The following is a 22,960-nucleotide window of genomic DNA, read 5'->3' as shown; positions in this document are numbered from 1 at the left end:
TTCAAATGAAGTTGCTCGAACCATTCGTCGCTCAGCTCTGTTCAAAACAGCATCTGTTGCAATTTATTATGTTTGGAATTGAGTGTTCAAGCATCTAGTCCAGTGAACTACGATTCTGCAGGAAGATCCTATGGTGCTTTTTAGCTAACCTAGCTTAAACCATTCCTATTGCAGTCAAAGGAAATCAACTGTTGGTTGAACAAAACCCATAATCTTTTGAATTTACAGAACCGCAGGAACATGACGTATGAGAAAATGTCAAGAGCTTTGAGACATTACTATAAACTCAACATCATCAAAAAGGAACCTGGGCAGAAACTCTTATTCCGGTAAGAAAATACAGTGGTACCTTCAGGTTACAGACTCCGCTAACCCAGAAATATTACCTCAGGTTAAGAACTTTGCTTCAGGATGAGAACAGAAATCGTGCTCCGGCGGTGCGGCAGCAGCAGGAGGCCCCATTAGCTAAAGTGGTGCTTCAGGTTAAGAACAGTTTCAGGTTAAGAATGGACCTCCGGAACGAATTAAGTACTTAACATGAGGTACCACTGTAAGAGTTCAACCTGTAAAGTGAGCTCACTGGGGAGTTACTGCGAGAGAACTGCATGTTAGCAGAGTAGGTATTGTTTGCTGCACAGAAAGTGCTCTGCTCTCTAGTGGAGCAGGATGATGGGGACAACTTGGTTGTGTCCATCGGGGAGATGTTGTGCACCACAGTGCAGATCTACTCAGCTAAAAGGTATGAAACCTTTTGAAAATTTGTTTTGCTCAGTTATGGGACTTTTCCTTGGTGGCAAGGAACTCTGAGACAGCAGGGTTTGAGCCAAGGACCTTCACCCAAAAGATGAGCCCCTTAGTCAGCATGGGATCCTGTATGTGATGCTGTGATGCAGACCAAGTTGCATGTGACTTCAAGCAAGCATGCTTACTCTGGCCATTTTTATTTTACAGAAAAATCAGCTATGGGGCCCAGATCTACAGTGTGCTTCCAATCCAAACTAGGGACCCATATGAGCTTTGTGCAGTTTTCAGAAGACTGCTGTTGTTGGTCCTTAAACTGGATTGGAAGCATGTTCTGGATCTGGTCCCTAACCACTGATTTTTCTACAAAATGGCTAAGTTAATCTCGTTTCCTGGGACACTTTAATGTGTTGTTTGGCCCAATGACTGTTCCTTAAAGAGTGGGGTTGGAAGTGGGCTTGAGAAACAAATGGGAATATGGATTAGCTCAAAGTGTGCATGTTTGTTTCTTTAAAATTCCAGATTCCTGAAAACTCCTGGAGAGAGAAAACCTGACAAGTCTAGCGAATTTGAGCAGCTGGACAATGAAGAGCAGGAAGGAGAGGACTGGAAAGAAGATGTGCTGGAAATCTCACCATAGAACATTTGCCAAGTCACAGAAGCACTTAGAGGCTGCGTTGTGCAATGGAAAAGCTTTAAATGACTGGACGATGTGAAATAATGTTTCGGGGCTTGTGTATTCTGTTGCTTCCTACAGCTCATATTAATCCACTGGACCTCTGCTGCCTTAGAATCAGACCATCAGCTTTTAATCTACTGCTGAACTGTAAGCAAACTCTGTCAGCATTTCCGTTTGAAAATCGCAGTGCTCAGAATCACATATCTATAGCCGCTGCCCATCTTGTTGCTCGGTGATTTGTAAGCCACTCTTTCACAGACCAGCGTCTTAAGATCTATAGATCCATAACCCCATAATTCTGTTATTTTTTTGATTTTGTGTGTGTGTGTGTGTGTGTGTGTGTGTGTGTGTGAATGCTCTCTCTATGTTTTATAAAAGTGTGGTGTGGCCTGTCTAGTACAGCATCTCAGATGCTCAAGGGAAGCTCAAAACAGGACCTGAGTGCAGCAGCATTCTTTCCACTTCCGATTCTCTGCAGCTTGAACAAGACAACTTGCTTGGCCAATAATACAAACACTACATAAGCTGATTGGGACTATTAGACTTTAAATATTTTCACATATTTGGTTAAACCATTTGAGTAGCAACAATTGCCCTCTCTAAAGTGGAACATCCTGAAACTTGCAAAACCAGCTCCCCAAACTTTCTAGAGTGGCCCTTAGACCAGGGGTCAGCAAACTTTTTCAGCAGGGCGCCGGTCCACTTTTCCTCAGACCTTGTGGGGGGCCGGACTATATTTTGAAAAAAATAAATAATAAATGAACAAATTCCTATGCCCCACAAATAACCCAGAGATGCATTTTAAATAAAAGCACGCATTCTACTCATTTAAAAACATGCTGATTCCTGGACTGTCCACGGGCTGGATTTAGAAGGTGACTGGGCCGGATCCGGCCCCCGGGCCTTAGTTTACCTACCCATGGAGTAGACGGTGCCAGCTGAATCATAGAAATGTAAGTTGGTACCCAAAGGGTCTAGTCCAACCCTCTGCAATGCAGGAATCTTGCCCACAGCTGTCCCTAGATGGGCTCGATTCAGGAACCTTTTGGTTAATAGCCAGACACACTGATCCATTGCACCACCTGAGTGTGCAAAGACTTTGAAGCCAATTTAGTAATGACCCTGACAACTAATAATGTAGATTGAAATCCAGATAGCTGTGACTTTGACAAAATATTACTTCACAAATTGTTTTCTTCTTTAGCTTTGACATTGCTATTCTAATTTTCTGTTTGCTTTTTTACAAATGGGAAGTGGAGTCCCGAGAGATAAAATAAAGGTACTCTTTTAGCATAAGCAGAACTTTCCTCCCAGCCGCACAAATACAGAACACCATCCTTCCATTACTGTGCTATGGTAGGAAGAATCAAGTCAGTCTTCCAGAAACATTAATAGCAAACTCTGAGCCTTTTGCTTGCAATTCTTTTTCTGTGAAGTGCTTTCTTTTTGAAAGAAAGAACGAGAGAAAGAAAAAGCTGCTTTTCTCTTAATCACTATCAAATATTTAATTTCCAAACTAGGTGGTTTTCATTTCATAGTTGCTGATAATAACTATATTGAACTCTGATCTGGCTTAGGTTGCATGCTACTATTCCTGCAAAGCAATTAGTGGCCCTGGATGAGAATGGACATTCATGGCTGCATTGAAAGATGCATGCAGCCAGTTCAGTAAGGTCTAGATGAGCTCTGCAGTGTGGATGCAGATGCTCATCTGAAACAGTGATGGCATTAGTTAATTTTAGACTCTGGACCAGTTGGTCATGCAGCCCCTCCTCCTCTTGGATGGTAGTGTATATTGCTTCATTTCCTTCAAATTCTGGTAAGGCACCCTCCCTCGGGTTGCCATTGGGTGGCTTTCCTGCTCATTCTGCCCAGCTGGGTCCTGAACATACACCCCAAAGGAACTGATCTGAAAGTACATTACTTTCATGCATGTAATCTTGCTTCTCTCTTTGATTTATTCAGGTGAAGGGAGTGGCACCCCAAACTGCAGGGCAAACCACACGGGGGGGGGGGGGGAGACAAAGTCTATGCAAAGTTCTAGGGAGCAGTAGGATCCTGATAAGGCTAACTACTCCACGCTGGTTCTGTGGCGGTGACTGTACCCTTGTTAGTTACATTAGTGGCTTGTGTCCAGTGCAAAATAAATGAAATGTGACACAGTGGTTGGGGCAACCCAGTCAGATGGGCAGTGTAAAAATAGTAAGCTGTTATTATTATTATTGCTAGGGAAGAAGGGAGCCCAGAAAGAGCTGCTGATTTCTTATGATGTTGCTGCCCTGTGTATGACTTCAGGAAGATGCCACAGATCCAGTGCTACTGCTCTTCTAATGTTTGCTTTGGGATTGATACCTCAAACCGCAGAACCTCACATGCTGCAGCAGGATCTCTGCATACCTATTAAGCAGAATTGCATGGTATGTTAAATGGAGGGTGGAGGAGAATGTGGGAATGAAGCTTAAAAGGGAACCAGAATCTGGATGGATTTGAAAAGTGCAGGGCTGGGTTGAGGGATGAAAGCTCATTTTGCATTTGAATTCTAGTGATTCTTATCTGAATTAAATACAGCCTTGCTCTGTTGCAGCGGAGAGAAGATTGTTGCACTGATACCTAAGGAGGATATGGACTTTGTTTTTCAAAATAGATGGCACTATAAAATAAAACGAACAGGAAGCATGAATCAAAGGATTTGTTGAGTTTGTGAATAACACACTTTAAGCATGCAAGCTGATTCACCATTCATAGATAGGGGAGTTTTGTTGTTGCAGCAACATTCCCGTTTTACAGATGGGAATCTGAAGCTGAAAGACAAGGACTTATGAGAGCTAATGAGCAAAAACTCCAGAGTCCCAAGTTTGGCTCACTATTCAGTGGACTACACTAGCTTGCTCAACAGTGAAGTAGAGTTAACAGCAAATAAAAAAAATACATTGCTTTATACACTTTCATAATCAGTGTTGTTCAAACACCATACCAAACTGCACTTGGTGCTATAGAAGTACTATTATTTACTACTATTATGCAACAAAGCAGCTGAAGCTGCTGCTAAGTAGTGAAACCTTCTGTCCACTTGACAATGATGGGAACACACAGGAAACCATAGAGGGGTAAACCTTTTCAACATTGAATGCTTCTGCATGTGTCAACTTGCACATCACATTTTCCTTAAAACAGATGACCTGTTTTCCTTAAAACGGATGACCTGTTTCCACAGCTTAGAGGCATTCTACACAGCTACACACACTATAATACAGAAATGTGTGTGGACTCTTCAGAAACATAAGTTGATCGAGTTAAAAGATATTACGGTACCTTGCATTTTCATTTTAACTGATGTAACCATGACTTCTCAGACATTTATTTCTTCTGCCAATTATTCCCTGAGGAACAGTTAAGCAGGGTGGAAGATAAGGAAATAGAAGTCCAACAGAGCAAAACCATAAAGTTTGTGTGGCACCAAGCTGCAAGAGAGGCAAGCTCTTGGACACAATCTTTCAAACTCCGAATTCCAAAAATGTCTCTTGTAAACCTTTTTTATTATATAATCTATATTCCATTATAGTTTGCGAAATTGCAAACCCCATGAACGAGAGGTCATGCTGCAATATTTTATAAAATGGATATACACCCATATATCAGACCCTAAGTTGTTATACTTCACAGTAGTTTAAGTACATGATTAGATGACAAATTCATCTACTAGGCCCTTGTAAGTATTAGTTATCCATACCTGTTTTCTATATCCTATCCATCAATGCTAGGCTTTAATATATTTGTGTGTTATAAACTTGGATGGATATGTATCAGAACAGCTACTGATTGATTAGAAAATAGAACAAAGCAGCAGGAATTCGTCACCATGATTCAACTTGTGCCTCAAGCTGACACCTCATGTCTGAGACTGATGTGATGCAGCTCTTTCTGAATTGTTCCACTCCAGGCTACGGGTGTGGGCTTTAAAATTTGAATGCTTCCTCTCTCTACACCCCAAATCCCCTTGCTCATGTGGAAACAAACTTCAGTTTCCCAGCACGCTATTTTGAAAAAAATGGGGCAGCAATCAGATGGTGCACGCCCACAATGCAATCCAGCTGCTCCTATACCTTCACTGGAATCGATTAGCTGCAGTCAAAGTCTTATGCTCAATGCAAAATATAGCATATTAAAAACAATGCATGTCCAAACTCTTACTGTACCCCTAGATTGCAGGAGGAATTCAACATCATGCTAAGGCAATTGTTTCATCATCAGGGCAAGCATTTCACCTTCTCAGGAGGAATGATACCCCACCCCCTGGCTCTGGTATTTAGTTATTTATTTCTTCTCAATTGCTGAGCAGGAGTGCAGTTCCAAATGATGCATGAGTGATTATACTGTAAGTGATTACAAATAATGATAAATAGTAATCAGACTCAAAGTCAACAGCATATTTTATAAACATTTTATTGGCTGAATAGTGTACACAGTACTTACAGTTGTATCTATTAAAGACAAAATACACTTCAAAATGCAGCATAAAAAATTATAAACTTTTGAACTATGTACAAACTTTGCCTTACGGTTTCACAAATATCAATACTCCAATCCCCATTCACAACCCAAGAAACTGATTTTTTTTTTTTTTTACATGCAAAATATTTGTAGAAGTTTAGCCTTGGAGGTTTCTACGCCAACCCTTAAGTATCAAACCGCTTTAAATGGGCTCAATGTTCCAGTGTTTTATAGGTCAATAGAAGAATTTACATTTTCTTCAAACCCACTCCAGCTTTATCCCTTAAGTCTATCCCCAATTAAATATTTCATAGCCTGATTCTTAATTTCCAATTAAGAGTTTGCACTTGGCATTACTTCTGCTTTTAGTTTTTTATCCAGGAACAGAACATTTTGCAACACGTTGCAGTTTGAGACTCCTAATATTAACAAATATTCTGAAATAAGTTTGACCTACACACATGAAGTCTAAGACATTGGTATAATAGATCCTATTAGGACATTTTACACCATTACAGAAAAACCTAACTATAGAACAAAAATTAAAAAGGTGTCTGCACCATCTACATATAGGTATCAAAGAGCATTTTTTGTTTTTGTTTTTAGGTTGGAAAAGGTAGTGATGGCTTGGTCTTTTTAAAGATGCAAATGTTATATTATGATTTTACACACACAAAGAATTAGGAGAACCTTGATTCCCTTACCATCCCAGTCTGCAGTGATAAAACTGATAACTGAAAAGGGAAACACACGGAGAAACATCTTTAATTCAGACTATACAGTATTTCCTCCTCACCATGTCTGTCAGTATCTCAGAACGTACCAATGCTTTAGATATTTACAACTGTAAATCAGTATTAAAAAAAAGTATTCACTGTTCCTTCACTAAGACTGGATATTTTATTGTAAAACCAATGAAAAGAAACACTAGATGACATGGAAATAGCCTGCTGAAGAAAACTACAATGGTAATCAAAGGCACCCAGGATGCTGGCAAATGCAAAGAAGCAAACAGAAAGGCTAGTGGGGATTAAAAACAAAAAGGTTTAGAAACATGCAACCTGCACAAAGGCTTAAAAGGATAAGTGCAGTTGATACAAAAAAAGCGCACATCTTTGCTTACAATAACTTATGTTCGAGCACTGGAACACCATGTACAGCATGGTGATAAATAGCTTTAACTCTGCTCCACATCTCACTTTACGTTGTTTTCTCCAAACGCATTCTAGAGTTTGACGTCACACTTGCGTATCAGTTGTCTTAACATTTCATTGGTTGGAATTAAGTTAGCCAATCTGAAAGCTGCACTGTTCTAGTCCACTGGATAAGCAATCTCTGCTGATTTACTAGTACCAATTATTTTCTCTCAAATCCACTCTCCTGAATTATTATCTTTTTATGTCATGAAAAGGGGGCCTTGTGAAGGTGCCCATATCCAAGCTATTTCAAATCAAGTGACGAATGAGTTCTACTTTTTTTAACTAGGGAGGGCCACCTCATGACACCTGTTCTGATGTCCTGAGATCCCTCTTAAAAACTTAACAGTCAACTTCCAGGCACCTTCTCTTTTACGCAGCCCCTCAGTCTTGCTACTGTAGTTCGTCTCCCATCTTTCAGAGACGAGCCTCCTCCAATCCTCCTTCACTCTCAATCTCGGTAAGCAATGCAGGCTTAAACATAAGCCTGTGAATATAAAAGAACATAACGTAGTGCTAGCTGGACCTCATGGCACTGCCCAAGCAAATAGCAATAAGGGAAGAAAGAAAATCTTGGGAGAAGCGAAAAGGGTAGCAAGTGATGCTTGGCAGAAAGAAACTCCATTTCTTCTTCTTTCTTGGCAGAAAGAAACTCCATGTCACTTCTCAAAATGATTAACAATCCAATAATGATAAACATAATGATAAACAATCAAAATGAGGGAAAAGTCCCTCAGAACAGAAAACGAAGGTTACCTAATTAAGTGCCATTTTACAGAGATGATTAAATAAAAAGCTTGAGAGGACTGTTCACGTTAATTCTCGTGGACAATGCAATCTGAGCTACAGGAGGATGTTAACAACATAGGGTTTGGTTAGGGCAAAGTATGTGTCACATCCTGAATAATGCTCACAACACTGTATCTAATGCTCTGATATTGGAGAAACTGCACCAAAGACAGCGGCAGTATGTGCATTTCAGAAGATGTGCATTTCTCAGCCTGCTGGAACAGCATGTCAGTGAACTTTAACTGACACACATTATTAGCTCTGACACCAAGATCTATCCCACCCCCTTCCCCCAACGACCCATGACTGTCCCCTGGGCCCCTATACAATTGCTCTGCTATCCATTGAAACATGCATGCATTACCCCAAGTCTTCTAACTTCCCAATATTTTGTGTTAATGGATTAATTCTGTCACAAATAGTTAGCGACAGTTTACGTAGGACAGTACGCTGAGAAAAACTTTCAGTGTCGTGTCAAGAGTTCTATTACAGAAGATGCTTCTGCAGTGGAAAGATGCGTTACCGGAAGATATAAAATCTGAGGTTGTGGGGAGCAGCAGGGACCAAGGCGGCTACATTGAGCTCTGGCTGCTTCAAATATTAGCATTCCTGTGTGGTTCAAGAGCCATGGCTTCCAAATGGTGTAACTAGCCCTATTTCAACCTGCTAGTTATTGCTGAAGCAGTGGCAGTTTCAAGCTGTGCCACACTTATTGTCAAGGATGTTAAAGCTCTGTTGAGTCTGACTTTTCAACTCCCTGGTCTGAACTGGGTGGGTTCATAGGTGTTTCCATGTGCTGAGTCCACTGCAGTTAAAAGTCTAAGACAAACCACTCACTGAGAGTGTGGCATTTGTTCTTAAAACGAGAACAGGCTGTGCATATGGCAAATTTTCCCATTCAGAAGTTTGTTTGATAGGTAGGATAGGGAACAGCTCCAGAGACACAAGATATTAGTCCAGACGCTCTGTTCTTTAGCTGGCTGTTAGGATACTCTAATCATCTGTGTCATTGCTTCTTCGTTTGCCTGGCTAGGATCCTATACAGATGAGGAGGGGGGGAAAGAACAGTTTTGTAACCTGCAGCCTCTTCATAATAGCGTTTAAATACAAACAACAACAGCCTGCCCTTTAAGGTAGACACCCAACTGTTTAGTGCTGTGGCTATAGCACTGAACTAGATGTGGAGGAAAGTGTGGGTTTGTTGGTATTATTTTTTTACCCGCTCTTCACCATAAGGACTGATGGTGGGTTTAATCATACAATTCAAACAAGTAAAACAGTTCTAGACAAACGCAGCACAGCTTAGGTTAAAAGCTCTCTCTCGAGTCATCATTCTCTGCATTTCTGAGGGTGTCAGAACTACCAAAGGAGTCTCTCTGAAAGAAGAAGTACCTAGTAAGAGTTTTGTGCTACAGTTTACATTTTGAAACATGTCAGTCATACAGCTCCTAATAGACTTTGGCCTATCCGGAGCAAAAGGAATCAGAATATTTCAAATCAACCATGATGCAGCCCATGTAGCTAATAAGCAGCAGTCAGACTGCTTCCCCACCTACCATGAAAAGTAAAAGCAATTCTATAAAACAAACCAGATTAGCTTGTCATCTTTAAAACTGGGGTTGAATCTTATCAGCGACAGCTTCAAGCCACAGTTTTGCTGGTTACAAGCTTGTCTGTATAATGATGCAACTAGTATTGTACAAGAGCATTATTATGTTATTTTAAAGAGTATATTAGAAATTAAGAGTATTTTGGGTGTGCCAGATTATTAAGTGGTATGCTCCAGTGCCCACAGTTATGTGTCCCATAAAGTATAGCCCCCAAAACTTGAAATGCTGAACCATCCCAGATCAATTCTAGTCTTTACCATAAGGGGAGTATTTTCTAAAGTGGATCACATCTCCACAGAGGGCAAAATCCAACTTTGCATGAACTGATTTCCACTTGTTCAGCAGGCCTTCACCACCCTCTCTTCTCCCTACAAAATCTGTTTGATGGTCCCACAGATCTCCAGAGTAGACTGTGAAGGTGTCCAGAGGGGATGAGAGAGTAGCGAAGCCCTGCTTACAGCATGAATAGAAGTCTGTTCTGCTTTTGCATGGACAGCACTGAATACCACTCAAAGTTAAGTTACAACCCTGTACAAACCCTGTTAAGTTACAACAGGATTGGGAGATCTCTCTGAAAGCCTCAGTGGGAACCAGGAAGAATCACAAGCACTTTGAAACTAGGTCTGCAAGCTTAGCAAAGTTATTAGAGATGTTGCACAGAGGTTTTCTTGGAAGTGGCTGCAAATAAATTGGGAGCATATGTATGCAAACTCTGATTAAAACAAAGAGGAAAGTTTTGCTCACCTGCATGTGGGGGCTATCCTTTTCTTTCGGTGAAAAAAACCGTCCACCTTCCCCCCGCTTCCTTGCCATGGCATGACGATGTCGGGACTCATGCAGGTATTTCTGCACAGAAAATCAAAGTTGGAAGGATGTAAGTGATCCCATATATGCATGTGTGTGACTAGATCATCCACTTTGTACCTCAAGCAGAAAGCAGGAGCAAAAGCAGGCCAGTGTGGTGTAGTGGTTAAGAGTGGTAGTCTCGTAATCTGGTGAACCGGGTTCGCGTCTCCGCTCCTCCACATGCAGCTGCTGGGTGACCTTGGGCTAGTCACACTTCTTTGAAGTCTCTCAGCCCCACTCACCTCACAGAGTGTTTGTTGTGGGGGAGGAAGGGAAAGGAGAATGTTAGCCGCTTTGAGACTCCTTCAGGTAGTGATAAAGCGGGATATCCAAACTCTTAAAAGAACCCTTCCAAATCTACAACATGGAAATGCAGCGAGACACAAAAGCCCCACTCCAGTTCATTGAAAGCAATGGAACTTTAGTTGTTGCTAACCTCTTCTGTTAGTTTCAGCTGGACTTTGCCACAACAAAGATTTGATGACTTGAGGTCAAAGAGCAAACACCCCCCGCCTATTCTTTGCCCCCAAATGAAACCAAGAGGGGAAAGAACACTCCAGTCCCCTGCTCAAACTTCTAAGAACATGTATTAAAACTTTCAGTCTAATTGAAATTAAATTTAAATAAAATAATTTATCTCAGTTTTAAAATAGTTATGGCTGTGGCAGCCTGTGCCATGTCCCCATGCCTCAAGTTGATGGGGCTATCAGGGAACCATCAGCTGCAGCAAGTGTAAAGTTGTTCTCCACATTGACTAGATGTAGTTCTCCTTAATTTCTAGGAGAATAGCCCTTTAAACAGTGAGCTACCAACCAACATTTTCCAAATCAATAATTTATACTATGTCTAAATGAACCCAGGACTAATTCTGCTTCAGTGCTATAAGGAAGAAAGCTTCTGGTGGCCAAGTCCAGAAAGCATGTTCTTTGAACTCAGTATGGTTAAAATATTTGAAGTCTACTGTAACTAAGCAGAGGAAAATGAGAGGAATTTCTATAATAATAGGAACATAGGCAATTTTAAGGACACACAGTAAATGTTACTGTTTCTCTGCCTCTCATGAACGTTAGATCATAGCCTTACCCTCCTCTCTTTTGGAATTTTCCCTTCGGCTTCCAGCTTAGCTCTCGCTTGCCTCCTCTTCAAAATCCTATGGTACTGTTTCGCATTCACATACAATGGCTCCTCTTCAAGCATCTCAGCTCCAGGCAAAGGTATTCTCTGGATGGCTGGCACTGATCCAGCACCAGGTACCATCTGCATTAAGGGAAGGAAAGAGATTGGTTAAAATGAATACATCTCTCCTCACCATATTCAATTCAATGTAGTCCTGAATATACATTACAGAAAGCTAAAGATAAAATATAACTTCCTAAAATATATAAACCCCTGCTCCCATTATGAGCAAAGCAAAAGTCTACCAAGTGGAATAAATCATTTATTCTACAGATTCAGTGCATTAGATTCAGCAAAGAAATGGGGTAATTAGAAAAAGGCAATACGCACCATGACCATTCCACCTGAATTAACCACATTTCCAGCAACAGGCAGCGTCACAGTTACAGTTCCTTGTCCACTGCTGGTTGTGTTGGTGTTGGCGCCAGTCTGAACTATTTGTGCTCCAGCCAAACTGGCTGCTGGGATGGTGATCATGCCTGTAACAGGGACTGTAACTTTAAGGAACAAAAACAAAAACATACACAAACACAAACACAAAGATGAAGGGAACATAATTAGTCCCACTTCGGATTTTATTCACTCTGGCCTGAAATTTGCCTGTGGATTTGAAAAAATGAGATTTTTTTCCAGATATATATTAATCCACATCCATGTGCTCCTCATACAACACAAAAATAAAGACTTCTGCCTTCCCAGAAGAGATGGAGTATGAAGATTTTAACTTCCCCTTGGTAAATAACTGAACTAACACCACCACTGCAAGAGGCAGCAGCATCTAGATTGGATGGCTTTAAAAGGGAATTGCATGTTCATTCATGAAGGATAGGCATCTGAAGGACTATCAGCCATAACTGAGAAATGGGACTTATCTAAAAGGTAAAGGACCCCTGACAGTTAAGTCCAGTCACAGACGACTCTTGGGTTGCGGCACTCATCTCGTTTTACAGGCCGAGGGAGCCAGCATTTGTCCGCAGACAGTTTTTCCGGGTCATGTGGCCAGCATGACTAAGCCTCTTCTGGCGAAACCAGAGCAGCGCATGGAAATGCTGTTTATCTTCCCGCGGGAGTGGTACTACTTGCACTTTGGGGCGTACTTTCAAACTGCTAAGTTGGCAGGAGCTGGGACCGGGCAATGGGAGCTCACCCTGTGGCGGGTATTCGAACCTTCTGATCGGCAAGCCCTAGCCCAGGGGTAGGGAACCTAAGACCTGGATGCGGCCCAATCGCCTTCTCAATCCGGCTTGCGGACGGTCCAGGAATCAGCATGTTTTTACATGAGCAGAATGTGTCCTTTTATTTAAAATGCATTCAGGGGAAAAAAACCTATTTTGGTATTTCAGGAGACTGGGACTTTTGAGTTTCACTTCAGAAACCACAAAACAGACACCATGGGGTAAACATCCCACACTCTTTCATAACTGCACACTCCTTCCTGAGTATACAAATGTTGTAACTATGAACATAGAATTGTAGGTTCTTGGTACAATGATCCTTACAAAACAGGGTTAAAAACGTTCATCAATTTTAATGGCATCACTTTGGTGCCTAAAGGCTATTAAAAAAGCAAACAGTATGTATCTTGCTCTGGTAACCGTCATTTTTTTTAAAAAAAATAAAGTGAAATAGTATACTGTGGCATGTAGAATTCCTACCTTGTTGAAGAATTGTTCCATCAGCATTAACGGGTTGATAGACAATTGTCTGTCCCTCTGCCGTCTGGGCTACTTGTTGTCCCTGAACTGCAATTTGTGGCTGTGTCTGCAAATTAAAAACATCTCATGAGATGAAACACTAAGCAATGCAAAACTACAATGCCTTGGGACTTCCTAACTTCACATTGCAATTCAGATGTGCCAAGATCAGCATTCTTGTTCATTTCATTTCCCTCAATGCCCCCTGCAATCTTCCTCTTTTATGTTACCTGTGTCTGGCCAGCAGTAACTGCTGTCTGTGGCTGCTGGATGATGATTTGCTGAGTCTGGCCCTGCTGACCCTGAACTTGCACTGCTTGACCACCCTGAATCTGAATCTGACCAGGCTGGACCAACTGAATCTGTGAAAGGAAGAATCAGCAGGACAGAATAATCAGATAAATCTAATAAATCTAAACTTAATATTGACGGTTATTAGGCTAAGACAATCAAAACATGTAAAACCAAATCCGGTACTAATACCTTTAAAATGGAGGCAGAAATTACTTCCGCTCAATGATAAAGCAAAGATGGGAGATTCGTCTGTGCCACTTACTATATCCCATCAGGACTATTAAATAGCAGGGCTAGAACAATACTTTAAAATCCTAGGAGCCAGTTATCACATTTCAGCAACAAAATCTCTCCCTTTCAGTCCTAAGCAAACACGACCATGCATATGATACTAGACAGTATTGTAGATAAAGCAACCAGCTTGAAAGAAAAGTGGCAACTTCTTTGTCTTCATCTAATATAGAACTGAAAAACTGGGACCCTAGTGGTGGGAACAACCCAGAGAAAATCTACAGCTGGATCAGAGGAAGGCTTAAAAAACAAAACAAAAAACTTTTCATTCTCCCAGGAGTGAAACACTACAAGGGCAAGTGGCAGCGGTTCTCTCTACTAATACTTTCTTAAGTAATTGCTGTCTTTGCTGTTAGACCATAAACTGGGTTATTTAGTTTCTAGGCAGGTGGAAAATCTTTTACGTATACTTGAAAAGCTTTTCTTCTCTATAATTCAGTTTTCACATTCATTTTTAACATAGGAAGCTTCTACCAGTAAAGGTCCTTCCCATCATTTCAGCACAGCAAGACAAATATTTCTTCTGAATGCACCTCTATATGGCAAGAAACTAAAATTTATGAAATCCATTAATTTCTGCAAAGCAAGGCACATTGGAGATGTTACTATGAAGAGGTGCAATTCAGGAGCAATGTTCACAATGCAAAACCTGGTAAAAATTGCTGTGACTTTACACAAATACTACTGTATGAAACACAGCTAAAATTATGTTAAGAAGTGAAGGTCTCTTCTTAAGCCAATTTCCCGTAATTTCTATTATATATCATATTTTTGTAGGAAGTATTTCTTCACACGGCACATAATTCCTATATTGTATTTGCCCCCAGCAGCACAGATGGTTCTTAAAAGGAATTAAACTAATACATCAAGAATACCAACAGCTGCTAGCTAAGACAATGAAGAATAGGCCTGTGTGAGCAGCAGCATCATATATCAGATCACCAGATGATGAGGTCAAACAGCAAGTGATGGCTGCCTTTGTTAATGCGCTTAGTGAGCTTCCTTGTGGTATCCAGCAAGCCACTGCTGGCTTTTATTACAGCTCATAGATTTGGGCATACTGACCTGCTGAAGTCCTTGTGATCCTGAAACTGGAACTTGCATAATGGTCTGACCTTGACTCCCAGGTACAGCCTGTACCATGATTGGCTGACCAGTTGATGTGATCAGCTGGCCTCCACTCACTTGTACCATCAGTGGTTGGCCCTGGACCTAAAGAAATGGACAAAAGGGAGAACCACAATGAAATAGAAGTCCAATAAGCCTGTTGCATCATGCATTATGATCTACCATTCAAGCATTGTGCAGAAGGCTCCAAACACAGCAGTAATGAAGTTTCATTCATGCATCACCTTGGGCTCAAACTTCCAGCACTGATGACTTTAAAATGTTTGGTTCAAGGAATTTCTCAAATGCACAATTACATCAAATCTAAGAGAAAGAAATAATTCACACCAATGGCTAGGGTGATAAAATATAAAGCAAATGGCCTATATATCCAGAGACCTGAGACTCTGTAAGGAACGCAAGTTTGCATATCTCACTAACTCATTAAACAATATATCCTTCAGCACATCAAATGTAGCACAAGGCAGCCTTTGTCAACCTGGTGTTCAATGGATGCTGTGGACTACAACTCCCACCAGCCCAATGATGCGAGTTGTAGATGAAAACAGCTTGAAGGCACCACATATATGAAAGCTGACATTAGCTTTCACAGGCCGGATCTCACTTCAGTTTTTGGCAGTAGCTCCACATTGTCTGTAACATGTAGTTCTGCCCTCAGCCATGTTGGAAAAAAAGGAAGACCAAGAGTGTTTTCACCTCTGCCCGTTTTATGTAGCAGTTTGCAACATGAAGCAACCAGAGCTCAGGGGAGAGACAAACACTACCTAATCACTGAGGTCTCCAGGCAACTCACATAGTAAATAAGTATTAATAAACTGGATATATGATTTCTAAGAAATATTTTATATCATTTAATATAAATGATCCATTCTGAAGGAAATCTGCCCTGAGTGCTCACTGGAATGACAGATCCTGAGGCTGAGGCTCCAGTACTTTGGCCACCTCATGAGAAGAGAAGACTCCCTGGAAAAGACCCTGATGTTGGGAAAGATGGAGGGCACAAAGAGAAGGGGATGACAGAGGATGAGATGGTGGGACAGTGTTCTCGAAGCTACAAACATGAGTCTGACCAAACTGCAGGAGGCAGTGGAAGACAGGAGTGCCTGGCTTGCTCTGGTCCATGGAGTCATGAAGAGTCGGACACGACTAAATGACTAAACAACAATATAAATGAACCCCAAGAAGTTTAAATAAAATACCCAGAGCAAAATATTACTACTTACCATAAAAATATATAACTAGATCGCTTAATATGCCTATCAACAGAACAGGGCAGTAAGCTTTAGAATCCAGGGGAAGCCTGCATAAAAGTGTGTTTTCAATAAGCATTTAAATATAACTATCCAGCTCATGGACTGCAGGTGGGAAGACAACCAGAAGGCCAGCCTTTTAGATGTGAAAAGGTGGCATTCCACTGATTGTGTTATAACCAGGAAGATCTTAACAAACTGATCATGGGTATGTATAGGGGGAGAAGATCTGCTAGGCATCTGGGTCCAAGGTTGTTTGAGGTTGTATACACCAACAGCAATACATTAACTCAGTAGTGAATAGGCAAACAGTTCCAAGTAGTCCCTTGGAATTATGAGAATGGAGTATGACACATATAGTACTCTAATTTGTCTTTAGGAGCTTTGATTACTATGTGAGCTACCTTGAAACCTCAATCATTAGCTTGTGCTGTGAGGGAAAAGCCAGAGTTTGATGGGCCATTATCCTGACACAATAAATATTCTTATGAATGAATGGGCTTTGGACTAGTTCATGTAGAGTTACATTTCATTTAGGAAATGAAAGTGTAGTTGAAAACAGAAGAAAAGAAAGCTAAAGTGAGATGTATATTGACAAACATATCTGCTGTAGAAATCAACAAAAGTCAACTCTACCTTTCTCAAATTCTACAATAAAGTTTTCCGCAGTCTTAAAATGACAGGTTGGAGAGCAGAAGAGGAACAAAATATATAATCCAGACGAAGTCAAGCAAATGCAAGCAAGCCATTTTAATTAGTTCACCACTCAGAATAATAAATTACTGAATACTAATTCAAATGCTCTAGCAAGCAAAAAACAAACAAACCAACCCAAGTCAATTCAAGCCGAATTAGAAACAACACCATTCAAGAAAAGAAATAAAAACAGCAATCCTGGCATATTTAACCAAATGAGATGATGTTCACAATGACATTAATAGTTTCACAGAGCACAAACCAGGGTTTGAAATATACCTCCAATGGATGTCATCTGTTTTTGTTTCATTTTTTTAAAAAATCTAGTTTACAGATTTTCTGATTAGAACATAAACAATCCATTATCTATAATGGTCAGGCAAGATTTTTTTAAATTTTATTTTAAAACGTGTGACTTCTTCAAACAACGGACTGGGTGAGGGGAATCTGTCACTCTCTCAACATGTATAATTTCATCTAGATTTTCTTTCCCAAAGAGAGGCTAAAAGAAAGGGTTACTCATCTTTGTATTTGCAGTAGAAGTTTCATGTATCTGGACTTGCTGCATGCATTTTTATCTGCAAGGTCAGTTCCAACCATGTTAACTCTAATGTTCTCTACTGTTAGAATAAGCCATAACCGGTTACAGAGCAAGTAAACTGCCACTATTTTTCTGTTCCTATTTCAAGCCCCAGTGCAAACACAGCATCAAACATGAGGTGATGGGGTGATTCATGCAGTGCTCACATAAACACAACAGATAGGACACCACTACCTGGAGGGTCTGGACTTGCTGGCCTGAGGCAGATGCCACCTGGGCCTCAGTCTGCAACTGGACAGCAGTGACACCGCCCTGCTGCTGGGAACAGGAACAGGAAGAGCTTAAAACTTTGCAGGAGGAAAGGAAGAGTTCAAGACAAGAAATAGCCTTACTGCAGGGAGGACAAGGAGTCCTGTGAAGGGGAGTTATCTGGTTCACCTCCAGTGTTTAGACCGAGACACAGGCTGAAAAAAGAACAACACTGTACTGCTGCTGCCCCCAGGATAAATATAAAAGCTCTTCAACGTTCCTTATAATGAGCTGCAGGTTTCATGAGGAGCACAAAATAAATAAATAGTCCACTGAAGGTCTTTATACTCTCAAGAATAATTCTGAATACTTTCTCACTGCATGGAGCCTAAATCAGTGCAGCCTTAACATTGTGGTGTCAGGACTTTTCTCAGAAAAAAGCACATACACATAAGAAAATGGTAGCAAGGTAAGACAAAGGGAAAGAAAATAGTCTATTATATTTTCCAATTCATACTAAAACAGCACCTATTCCCTTACCTACATTTTGCTACATTGTGTTTTAAAGCTTAGAGTTGGGTTGAAGGACATCTTAATACAGTACTACACAGACAGGATTGTAACATCTTTACAAAAATGGCCAAAACACCTACCTACTACCAAAAAATAAATAAGTCACCAAAGATTTCATTGAGTGATGCTGATGTCACTTAAGACTGCATAAGTCACTAACTATTCATTTTTCTGTAAACTATAATAAAATTTCATAAAAGTAACAGCTTACACACTGTTGGAGAAAACAAGAACCACTTTGGGGACTAGGTGGGAACAATCTGGAAAAATACAAGTTTGAAAGACAAAATGTCCTGCAATTATTTATTGTGCTGCATATTCTTAATATTTAAAACAGGTATGGAGTTTTTGAATACACATACACATATATCTCTGAATAACGTAATAATTAGCAATGAATTAGCAATCTATTATTGTTGGCCTCTAAAGCAGAATTTAAGAACCAAATGCATGAGTTAGCCACCCCAAGTAATTTTCCATACCTGTTGCTGAATCTGTCCAGCCTGCACCACAATCTGTTCTGTTGAACTATTGCTGTTTGCTGTGTACTGCTCCATTGTTTTTGTAGTGCCAATCCTCTATTCAGTCCTCAACTGGAAACCTAAAAAGCAGAGAGAATTTCAAACAATGATCAAGATCTGAATTCACTTATGATAACTACAAATGTGTTAGGATACCTGAGCAGAGTCCTCCTTTCCTTCAAATAATCCCAGTGTTAAATGAACTTTAGCACGATACATTTGAGATAACTCTTGTGCAGCCAATACAAATAGTGAATGTAGCTATGGAAGGGAATTTCAGAAAGACAAGCTTTCATCTTTTTTAAATGGTTAAGTTTCATTTTTGTTTTTTATACAGTTTGGCTTAAATTTTTCACTTAAAAGCACCTTAGGCATAAAAGATTTTGGATTCTGCATACCCAGATTGTTGCCTGGACATTTCATATAATCTGCATACTACAAGAGCCTATCATTCTGTACTTTTGTGCTGTTTTTGTATACTATATATTCTGTTCTGTTATGCTGCTGCTGAGATAATTTGTATTTATTGTTTATCTCTAATTATTAGGATTGTATTTATATAATTAATTTGATGTTTATGCTCTGCAGGTATTATGCTACATTTGTGTTGTATGTTGCAAACTATCCTGTGGTCTTCTGATGAAGGGTGGCATAATTTTTTTTAAAAAAATAAATAAACAAATTTTATTGATTTACAAGGCTCTTTACAACTTGGAACAAGGATACCTTAAGAACCCCAATACGTTATATTCCTGACCAATCACTGAGGTCTTTGAGAGATTCACTGTTAATGCCTTTCCCACTAATGGTTCTGATACACATCTTCTCCACCAGGAGCTGTAACCAATTCTGTGGTGTTTCCTCCTGGATGGGATCAGGCAGGACCCCTCCCTATTGAACATCTGGTGTTTGGTTAATATGTTTTCTGTAGGCAATCTGAGTTTTCTGATCTTATGGTACACTGTGTAGAAACTGCAGTATTAAGCAACATTTACAATTTAAAACACAAAACACTATTTCCATGGCCTTAACCCAACAACCTCCTATCCAACAATTTCCTATGTGAAAATTCAGATACAGTCACCACCACACCAGGTGACAGACTGCATTCTAAAGTATTTCAAAGTAATAAAGTTTATAACACGCTCTGTAACTTTCTCTCCAAAATGCCCTGTTGCAAATATTTATAATGCTTTCAACAAGAACTGCACCCAAGATGATGCGACAGAGAATTTGAAGCAAGGATTGCCAGAAGCGATGTTTCAGGCAATAGGGATTGGGGTGGGAATGGAATGTATGCTCTCCTAGCCCTGTTCCAGTGCTACTCAACTGTGGAAGCTGCACCAGCAGCAGGGCTTTTGTCCTACAGGTAACACAAGCACAAGACTACACAGCAGAAATCTATGCTGCAGCTTTTCCCAAAATTGGGGCAATACTGATCTGGGAAGGAGTCCACTGTATATTCTGCTTATGTGTTGTGGGCCTCCTGATGATACATTAACAGTGGGTAAAGAGTCACCTTTCAGGGGGTTCCATGCTGCACAACTAATGTCAGAATGGACTTACTGCTTCTGCTTCTATGGTAACCTGGAAGCAACTCCAACTATGGAGTCTCCTGTACCTTCTTCCCTGACTACCTACTTTCTGATCTACCTATTACTTCTTTCCCCCTCAGCATTACTGCTGTCTGGAACCCAAGGAGGGCTAGGAGAAACCCACTGTCAAAGGCAGGCAATCAAACCCAGCTGTTAACCTACTGGAAACTGAAAGCTGGAGATAAGAAGACATAAATTTACTTTAAGCTTAAACTCACACTCACCAATTGGCAGCAGATACTAGAGCAACCTCCAGCAGAGCCAAGCTGCAAAGTAAACTGTGAACAAGCAACAGCAGGATCAGAAAGGTGTGATAGTATTATTTGGGTGGCACTTCAGTTTTTCTGAAATGTTCACATCACCTCAGGATTAATCTTGGAGTTAGCTAAGGAAGCAATCCAAACACCTACATAGCAGGCTTAAGGCAGCAGCCTAGCCTCTGCTGCATCCACAACCCTACTGCTCATGCTGGTAAAGGAGAGAAGGTTGTTGAGCCACCTGCTAATCTGAGATAATCCAATGAATCCTATGGTAGTTCAGCCCTGACCCTGCTTATATTTCCACTATTTCCAGCAGTAGCTTTGGCCTGTCAACTGTTTGGGTGGGTGTACTGAGGTCCTCCCTCGCTGGTAACTAAGCTCCCTGGAGGGACACTTCCGCCTCATCCAGATGATCTCCAGAATAGCTGGACAAAAATTTGGAGAGCAGGACCTCAAAAGATGGCAGGTGAAGAAAGTGCATATATTGTATTAAACCATCTAACTAAGTTGATACAAAATATATGCCAACTGTGTTTCAGATGAGATGTCGGATGAATGTGACACTTCCTATTACAGCCAAGTCTTCACCTCTTTGTTTCCAGCAGAAGAATGTTGCAGACTTCTCATTTTATGAAGATAGATCAGGTACCTGGCAACCACCTACTGCCACAACTCAGGGTGGGTTACATTTTAAATTTCAATTCTTACATTCTCTAAGATCAACACAAAGATCAATAAACATGGCCACCAAGAAACGCTTGATAACATTACTGCACTACATCTAGAAGGCAAAAAAGCAAGAAAAACATTGCCTGAATATCATGTTGGCAATGTCTATCAATTGCCTACAGCTATGGTTAATAAGCTTTCCTCATGAGCAGCTTCTCCAAATTTAACTAGAATTCTGAAATTATATACATATCAGAGAATACATATAGCTCCTATCACTTACAGTTCAACCCTAAATCATATAATGCATTTTGTTCCATGTAGGTATAGGAAACTCCACTGATTTCTACTAGATTTCATTCTTACATCATTCATAGGATAATGAAATCATTATCACAAAACCCAATGGAAAAATAATTGAACTGCAAACATGTAATTCAGGCAGAAGACAGATCACTCCTTTGTAATGCAAACATGTCAGCTAAGATGAAGTTTAATGCAGAAGTTTTGTTTTTTGCTGTAGGAAGGACATCACAAAGCCACCTCACCTCATCAAATTCACACAAAAAATTGAGGCTAAATTTCTAATATGAGAGAAGAAAACATGCTATTAACAGATACTGAAATCTAGCATGACAAATAAGAGATGTCTGCCTTTGTGTAGCGAAAGGCCCTATCACTTGCAGTACTGGGTCTCAGCGAAGAGTACTTTTTTATGACAAAGGCCAGAGCTGGGCCCAGAAACAGGCAGGAAGGGTTCGCAGGGGACCCTGAGCCCTTTGGTTGCCGTGATCAGCGTCCGAGCAAAACTGACCTCGTTGGGCAGTGGTAGGCAGCCACACGCAGGGTGACGAGTCCCACACTGGGCACAGCCGTGTCAGCTTGGAGGGAGAACCGGAGGCCGCTTTCCCCCTTCCAGGAAAGCCACCCCCCATAACGCGACTTCCCCTGGGCTCCCCACACTTTCCTCCTCAGCAACCTCACCCCCAACCCAGCGAGGGCCACAAAAGGGCATCCCAGAGGTTTCTCCGGCAGCCCCGGGAGCACCGCGCCAAGGGCGGAACGGCACCGACTATCCCTCCTCGTCCTCTCCCCATTGGGGTGACCCTCCCGGCTACCCCATCCCGCCTCAGCGCACGATCCGGGCGCCCAACGGGCCACGTCCACTCGCTGCCCCAGCGCTCGCCCAGCCCTAGCCCGCGCGCGGCCTTCTGACTGGCCACTCGGCCCCGCCAATCCCGGCTCTTGGGCCGGCGCTCGGGGGCTCCATATTGGCTGCTCGCACTCACCGTGCCTTGCTCCCCCGGTTCGGGTCCCGCTCTGATTGGCTCCGCCACCGGTCCCCGAAACCCAATCAGCGCCTCCACTCAGCCGCCGCGCAAAATGGCGCCCAACCCCCGACGCCCAACAAAGAGAAGACGAGGGTGGCCTCCGCGCAGGCGCCGCAAGAAGAGCTCCTCCCGCCGAAGCTTGCGCTGGTTTGAAACTCTGCGCGCACGCGCTGTTGGAACAGTCGTGCGCTCCTTCGTTAAGTCGCCTCGTTGCCTTCTACTTTTAGATAGCTTCTCTACGCATGTGCAGGGCAGGATAATTGCTGTGTCTGTTTCCTATGGTAATTTGTGCTCTGAGGCGACACCATAGAGTTCTCTGCCTAGAAAGGCATACGTGTGG

General features: G+C 41.4%; 3 protein-coding genes across 36 annotated transcripts in view; 2 read left to right on the top strand and 1 right to left on the bottom strand.

Annotated features, from left to right (window-relative positions):
• ETV7 (ETS variant transcription factor 7) overlaps positions 1-22,960 on the top strand; it is a 741,840-nt gene that overhangs the window by 8,500 nt on the left and 710,380 nt on the right. For 2 of the 7 annotated variants that reach the window (XR_014565776.1, XR_014565777.1), the window contains 3 exons: positions 229-329; positions 1,264-1,741; positions 1,799-4,105. Coding sequence is in view for 2 of the 7 variants with exons in the window: in XM_083745087.1 (XP_083601213.1) it covers positions 229-329; positions 1,264-1,381 (219 nt within the window). In the remaining 5 variants the exon portion in view is untranslated. Of the gene's footprint in view, positions 1-228; positions 330-1,263; positions 4,106-22,960 lie in introns of those variants that run through there. The other 5 variants (XM_083745087.1, XM_083745088.1, XR_014565775.1 and 2 more) reach the window with 4 other exon arrangements.
• On the bottom strand, positions 5,848-22,712 carry NFYA (nuclear transcription factor Y subunit alpha). 26 transcript variants are annotated; one of them, XM_083745058.1, is made up of 10 exons: positions 22,579-22,712; positions 18,727-18,845; positions 17,654-17,740; positions 14,873-15,019; positions 13,453-13,584; positions 13,184-13,289; positions 11,859-12,025; positions 11,436-11,609; positions 10,251-10,352; positions 5,848-8,933 (listed from the first exon to the last, which is right to left on the bottom strand). In XM_083745058.1, exons 2-10 carry the CDS (start codon positions 18,799-18,801, stop codon positions 8,880-8,882), a joined length of 1,044 nt encoding a protein of 347 aa, XP_083601184.1. In that variant the 5' UTR covers positions 18,802-18,845; positions 22,579-22,712; the 3' UTR covers positions 5,848-8,879. The 26 variants fall into 26 exon arrangements, with proteins under 26 accessions (XP_083601184.1, XP_083601193.1, XP_083601187.1 ...); XM_083745067.1 differs by having other exon boundaries at positions 5,848-7,594; XM_083745061.1 differs by having other exon boundaries at positions 11,859-12,007.
• The window catches only part of OARD1 (O-acyl-ADP-ribose deacylase 1), a gene marked incomplete at its 5' end in the record, with an annotated part of 34,715 nt that continues 34,427 nt past the window's right edge, over positions 22,673-22,960 (top strand). Inside the window, one exon of one of the 3 annotated variants that reach the window (XM_083745154.1) lies at positions 22,673-22,816. In XM_083745154.1, coding sequence (XP_083601280.1) covers positions 22,673-22,816 — 144 coding nt within the window. The other 2 variants (XM_083745152.1, XM_083745151.1) reach the window with 2 other exon arrangements.

The sequence above is a fragment of the Podarcis gaigeae genome (genome assembly GCF_964106915.1).
Source record: "Podarcis gaigeae genome assembly, chromosome: 6".
NCBI classification, from domain to species: domain Eukaryota; kingdom Metazoa; phylum Chordata; class Lepidosauria; order Squamata; family Lacertidae; genus Podarcis; species Podarcis gaigeae.
This window is presented reverse-complemented; position numbering and strand designations above follow the sequence as displayed.

Excerpts from the sequence above, each read along its gene's own strand:
- NFYA (XM_083745058.1), bottom strand. The coding sequence starts at position 18,801 with ATGGAGCAGTACACAGCAAACAGCAATAGTTCAACAGAACAGATTGTG. Across the intron at positions 17,741-18,726 it reads CTGGACAGATTCAGCAACAG|CAGCAGGGCGGTGTCACTGC; the intron begins GTATGGAAAATT and ends TCCTGTTCCCAG. Across the intron at positions 10,353-11,435 it reads AAATTCCAAAAGAGAGGAGG|AAATACCTGCATGAGTCCCG; the intron begins GTAAGGCTATGA and ends TTTTCTGTGCAG.